At 46.5% G+C, this 6,680-nt stretch overlaps 1 protein-coding gene across 1 annotated transcript; it reads right to left on the bottom strand.

Moving 5' to 3' along the window:
* Nucleotides 1–3,695: 3,695 nt before the first annotated feature.
* On the bottom strand, nucleotides 3,696–4,398 carry N7509_006506 (uncharacterized protein; the record flags this gene model as incomplete). Its single annotated transcript, XM_056631143.1, has 2 exons — nucleotides 3,696–3,799; nucleotides 3,843–4,398. The coding sequence occupies 2 exons, from the start codon at nucleotides 4,396–4,398 to the stop codon at nucleotides 3,696–3,698; spliced, it is 660 nt and encodes a 219-aa protein (XP_056488404.1).
* Nucleotides 4,399–6,680: the final 2,282 nt, after the last annotated feature.

Here is a 6,680-nt window from a genome sequence, read left to right as displayed (position 1 = left end):
CGACTGCTTGGGCCGTTTACATGAGGAGCATTGCAAGCTTGTGGCGAAGATAAGGCCATAGGAGTGGAGCACGTCGGGAACGCAAGAAGAGAAATGTATAGGAAGGCAAAGAAAACGGCGTGTACAGAGGGCGGGGCATCAGAGCATTTGAATATAAAGATTACTAGAGATAGATAAGACATAGCGGTGAACAACGGAGACGGGAATTACGTATGTATAGAGAACAAATAATAGGACCAGAACTATATTTCAAAACGGAGATTCACAAAAAGCAGTAGTGAACGTGGAAGGTCCAAGATTCTATGGAGGGTTGCACGACATAATATGCAAGGATGAACCCTGCAGAGCACGCGAGACGGCAGTAGGGCAGGAGAGCGAAGACGAACGGAGACAGCCGAACAGGAGAAGAAAGGAACGTGACCTGGGATCCAACCAAACTCCAATGAGAGAGAGGCTTGGCAGAGAGGAGGGTGTGTGGTTCTCGCTGTGTTTTTATACTGGTGACGCGCGCTTTCGCACGCTGTGGCCCTGAAACGAAACGGGTGAAAATTGAACTAGATTTGAAGAGATAACACGAAGCTGAACGCTCGTTCCTGATACGGTGCGACGAATGCAGTAATAAGAGGATGAGCCAGTTATATGCCTGCCAAGTCATATAGGACCATGTGGCGGGACTGGTGATTGGTTCAACTTGGACGCAGAAATATATCTTTAAAGTTAATTATCCATGAGGAATGGGCCTCTTACCATAAATTGCTACAAGTATTCGTCTGACAAGTGAGTCTTAGGTCTGAACTGAGTGCCTTTAATTTTATTCGTTGCATTATTCGTTGCAGAAACTATTATATTATGATAGAGCAAAGCCTCATTTGTTTGAAGCTTCACGCCATGCAGCAATCGTCTCTTTTGCGAGGTCCTGGAATCTTTTCATTTCGGTTAGTAGTCGGGGATCAGGATCGAACCGCAGGTCTTGCATGTCCAGTTTCTGCAGGAGATGAAGGCCTTTAGAGGAGCGCAGTCGAGATAGCTGCACATATATCAAGCAATACTTCCGATGGCGGTCCTGGCCTCGGATAGTAGGGTCATCTTTAAGGTCGAGGATCGCAGCTTTAAGTGTTGAGCCTTGTACTTTGTAGTCGGTGAGGCAGAAAGCCGGGCACATGGGGACCTGCTTTCGTCGTACTGAATAACCTTTTAGGGTAATAGATCGCTCCAATGGAAAGACTGGTATGACTGAAGGTTCAAGGTCTTGAAATCCACTGGGCTTTGGTCTGTCTGGTTTGAATAAAATGCAGAGAGGAGGTTTGGTGCACATGATATAGAGATCGTCGATCTCAAAGAATTCAGCTAAAGGGGAAATGTCAGGCAGATGGTTTCATAACTGTTTGGCAAGGATCAAGATACCGGCCGGATCTACAATGATTCCTACAGCAGTCCCTGCTGCACCATTTACCAGGCCGAGCAGAGTACAAATGTTTGTGAGTATAACGGCGGGCATATTCGGGGTATACATCAAAAGTCCCGGGAAAGTGATCTTGGTGCCTTGGTCCGGTTGCTGGAGTAAGTCGTCTGCACGAAGTCGTAGGTTGATTGGGCCAGTGGACCTGGTCCGCGTATGAAGTGCAGGAAATAGATAGACGTTTTGGCACCGTGTCCGTGCGAATTGCTCTATTCGGGTACGATTTACCTGGTGACGCAGAGAGTTTAGCTTGACAACAGTGGTGGCATCTTCTAATTGAGGGCTGACGAGGGATGTGATGGCTTTGCTGTTAAGGACGGATCGATCGGCGTCAGTTAGAGTCCCTGTCCTCGCTCGTGATAGGAGGTCACGAAATGGAGCATCTTCTGACTGTCTCATCTGCTCATCTAAGATGATTACCTGCTTGAACTGGTGCCAGAGGAGCCGACCGTTTTCTTCCTCACCCGTCCCCCTTCTTGGATCTTTCCATAGTGCCGGACCCCGAACAGGTGGAAACTGGAAAAAGTCGCCAATAAAGATTACTACAGGCAGTCCACCGAAAATATCAGGAGAGGATCTGTCCAGAGACTTTGCGATTTTGCAGTGCTTGTCAATCACGCTGATCATGGTCAGATCCATCATACTGACTTCGTCCACAAACATGATGGTCTTGCGGGACCAAAGCCGTCTCACTCTTGCCTTCATCGCGGTTCCGCGTGAACGGTCGATGGAGATACCTAAAGATGTGTGGTACGTATTCCCGCCAATATTATCAGCTGCCGCACCAGTTGGCGCCATAAGGATCACCTCGTCTTTCCTTCCGATAAGGCTCATACCAGCGATAATTGCGTTGACAATCTGGCTCTTCCCGGTGCCGCCTTCGCCTCCAACATAGAGAAGTGTCTGTTCGCGTTGCGTCGAATCATAAGGGTGGTGGAAGGACCAGGATCCCCAGACACAAAGAAAAAGCAACCGAGGCGCAATAGGAATATAGGAAAGCACAAAGACATATTTATTGTCCAGGGTCCCCTGATATTGGGAAAAAGCAACAGAGGCACTAACACATATATCGGGGCACTAAGCCTAAGGAGGAAAGAGAGACAAGCAGCAGACAAGCAATCACGAGAGAAGCCTGGAGAGACAGACAACCAAACAGAACGAGGTGAAGCAACCAATAACAGTATTACTTGGCAAGAAACGGACCAATCACTGGCGAGATGCGTGTGAAGTTAGATAGTGGGAGAGCAGCGTAGGTTTGCGGACAGCTCGCGCAGGGTAGTAAACCCCTCCACTCGTTCCTCGTTTCAGGGCACTTCGAATCCCCTAGAACCCCTTGGTAGATCTGGCGATCTGGCAAGATCGTCTGCCCGCTTTTGCCGCCTGTTTATGCAGAGAAGAACAAGTGAGACAAGAGAGAATAGGGAAACACAAGCGCAAAGCTGATCATGTCATTAGAACTGAAGTACTGTATCCTCCTTGCAATATCATCAATATTCTACCCTCTCAGTCTTCTACCCAAGGGCAAGACGTCTCGATCCTGAAGGCCGCGGTTGAACCGATGGCCGTAAGTTCATTGGAAATCCCTGGCGATGTAGACGTGACGGAGTACGGTGAGTGGCAGATGTCGAATGTCGAATTTGACTCGACCTTGAGCAGGTCGACAAAGACTAGGACCCAAAATTCTTCATTGAGAAAGGAATAGAATAGGCAACGCTCGACGTTTCGTTGAAATACATCGGAAAGTGGGCTAAGCAAGTCAAGAAAGCGATTCCCATATACGAAATACTTTAGACTGGACGAGGCTTGTTTGATACGTTACGGCGTTTTCTAGGCGAACGTGTTGAATCACTGATCAAATTGGATGGTGTGATATCGGTCGTTATGATAAAGAATCAACCGCACACCAGGTTTTGTACTTGAATAGTTGCTAATAATTTGTATACTCAGGATACACCCCTCAAAATTCCGCTTCGTCTATATGAAACAAATCCAGCCACCAAGCAGATCTCAAACGGTTAACGCAGTCGAATGTATGGGGGCACGATCAAAATATCTTCGCAGGAACTTGCGACAGATGGAAAACGTCCATTTACCACGAATTGTATCTGTTAGAGAGGAAGTACCACACCGCGGATGGTACAAGTCTTGTGCGATTACTTCTTCGAGTAACCGAATCCCTCCTTCGACTAGGATCTATCATTTTGGACTCTTCCGAGTAGAAGACTTGCCACTGCCTTCATGCCATCGAGATTCGGGTGAAAGATGGGGCCGCGTCGAACCACTGATGCAAGGTCAAATCCTCCAACCCATGGTTCTTTGCTGCCAAGTGCATGTCCCAGGCTGAGTTCGTAGACTGGTACTCTCTCACACCAGTTCCCCCTACCTTCCGCTGCAACTGCATATGCTTGTTGCAGTGCAGAGGCAACTCCGCGATGATGTTCTAGTTTCTCTTGATTGAAGGGAATATCCTGACCAGGTCGTGTATCAGGTCCTAGAACAGCGAGATATTCGACGACAAAAATACGAGCTCTTGGGGCTCGTTTGTGTATCTCATCAAGGACCCCGCCTAGTCTTACAGCCATCTCACTTGGGGATAACGGGTCAGACGTTTGCGCTGGTGGTTGGGAAGAAACAGCCGATGTTAACGTCCTTACACCTTGGATAATGGTATTGAGGATTGCTCCCGGTAATGTCGCAACCCAAGCATCGTAAAGCATGCCACCGATATAGTTGATGTCGTTGCCACCGGCAGTAATGGTGATTATATCCGCATCTTCCGGCAGATTGGAGATTTGGACCGGGAAGGTTTCTTTGGAGAACAGGACCGTTTGTGGGTCGACTGTTATGTTAAGAAGAGTTGCCCCGGAAACAGTTAGGTCGGTGAGCTCAGCGTTCAGCTGCTGCGCGAGGAGATGAGGGTAATTCTGCCCTGATCGCATAGCAGCGCGTGGTTCGATTTGCGGGGGACGCCGGGACCAGCAGCAAATGAACTTCCAAGGCTCGCAATTCGGAGCTTCTTATTTTGAGTTGGCATCGTGAAACCGAAATTCTCGGTAGCAAGGAAATTTGCAAGGAAGAGTCAGGATTTTGAAAGACAATGGTCGTGGCTTCCGTTTTGGTCCCGAGGACGACCGGCTTCTACTTCTAGAGGCCGAGAATCTCGGAAAACCTTTATGCCGAGTATAACTTGGATAGGCCTCTCGCGGGAGATTGTTTACCAGGTGGGGTATCGAGGTCAATCGTTTCTAGCTAATAAGCGAATACACTCTTGAAAGTAAACAACTAGCTTAATTACCATGTAATCTACATAATCTACGTAACACGCATCAGGCCCGGCGAATACAGTGACAGATAGACCAGTTTCACCCCTGCGCCAGCACACATTTGTTCAAGTCGCTCCGACCGGTGAACCCAACACGGTTATCACATTCAGATTCATCAACATAGACTAGGTGGTACAATTTAAAATCTGAGATATTATGCAGATAATAGTCTCACAAATCGGCATTTTGTTCTCTAGCACGTCTCTGTGCAGTCTTTTTAGACCAACCTTTTGCGACAAGGGCTCTTCTGATGCTGGAGGTTGTAACCATGGCCTGAAACTCATCCCATAGGAATACAACCATTTCATCGAGGTAGAGGCCGGGTTTTCATATAGGTGATCAGAGAGGGCTTCGATTATCAGGGGCGTCACAGTTCATTTTCATCCTACTCGGGTTTGTGGTGCGTATAAGCTTCCAAATTGTCGCAAGTTGTTGCGGAGGAGACTGATGATAGTCTGCTTGCTACATTCAGCCTGTTCAGCCATTTCAAATGTGCAGAAAGATTTGGTCTCTATCATATCACGGATGAGAACAAGCTTTGAAGGCGAGAGTCTTGGAGAGATGTCGCCTGCACTAATAACGGTAAGCAGGAAGCCTTGTGCATGAAGGTCCTGATTGTCACGAAAGGAAGAGAGGTCCTGTTTGTTCTGTTAATTTCGTGTAAAATACACCACTTATGGTACTGAGGATGTACTGTAAAGTACATTGACTATTATAGAAAGCGGTCTAGATAAAAGTGCTTAAAATAATATCCAATCAGAACTCGCATATTTCGGATTTATTTTCCGGGAATCAAGTCGAAAGTGTGTGAGGTCAAACTGAATGCGAAAACTACTGTACCTAGTAGGAGCACTCTTTGCAATTACGCCAAGGTGAGCTGGTGTGTCTTTTCCCATTCAATCACAACGATGAGTCCAGCCTCATTCCAGCAACAAAGTATGTTGGCAGAGGCTAAGACCGAGGTTGACGTATTGATATGTAGGTTGCGTTACTTCTAGAAGTAATCAGTAGCTGACATCGATATTGTGCTTTCAATAGTGTTTACAGGGAGTCAGGAAAGATGATAAGGGCTGGAATTTTTTGGGTTTACTGCCACGATAGCAGCTCTCTTGGTGATGAGACTTTCAGTTTCTCTGAAAAGCTGTGAGCTGCGTCATAATCTGCACAGTTGCAACAATTACCGGTGACTGGAGAGAAATCCAAGAAAATTAACACTCCAATTTGACCTGTTGCATACTGCACAGTCAAATTCTTGCTGCTGCTCATAGCTAAACCAGTCTTCCGTTGCTGATGAACTATATTGAGTGTTTTTCCAACATGACTGTATATTTTCGTGTAGATCAACAGCTTTGTCCCAACATTCAAAGATCAACAGTTACCTGTACGAAAATTAGCCATATTTTGTCTCAGAGGAATGGTTCTTAGCTAAAGGTTAGCGGTGAACGTTGAAACGCGTGATCAAAGCTTTTCTCCGGCATTCGCACGACTACTCAGATGGTGCCAACGGTGGCAAAAGCTTTATCATATACTGTGTCAACAGAAAGCCTTGTTATCAACGATGATCATTGATCAATTCGGTGGTAAATTTGTGACACTCAACATCATAAAGATAAATCGGTATGTGCACTTGGCCACCAATATACTTTTATATCATATTGTTGAGATGTTCTATTTTCTGCTTCCACTAGCATCAATTCCTGTCTGGCATTCTTCTGTTTGCTAGTGTGAAGGTTGCTATTGTGAAGCTGTTGTGAAGCTGTTGGTTTGTATAAAACATTATATTCCAAAGGCAGTTTTCTTTACAAACCTGTCCGCACTGCGTGTAGATTTGTATGCTCAGTCGATGTTCTCTTAGTTGGCAGCGCTTCACAAGAACAAGTGCCTTCTAGGAGGCTTGG

The sequence above is a fragment of the Penicillium cosmopolitanum genome (assembly GCF_028827165.1).
Source record: "Penicillium cosmopolitanum strain IBT 29677 chromosome Unknown utg000007l:1.0-333516.0:1.0-333752.0, whole genome shotgun sequence".
Taxonomy (NCBI): Eukaryota; Fungi; Ascomycota; class Eurotiomycetes; order Eurotiales; family Aspergillaceae; genus Penicillium; species Penicillium cosmopolitanum.
This window is presented reverse-complemented; position numbering and strand designations above follow the sequence as displayed.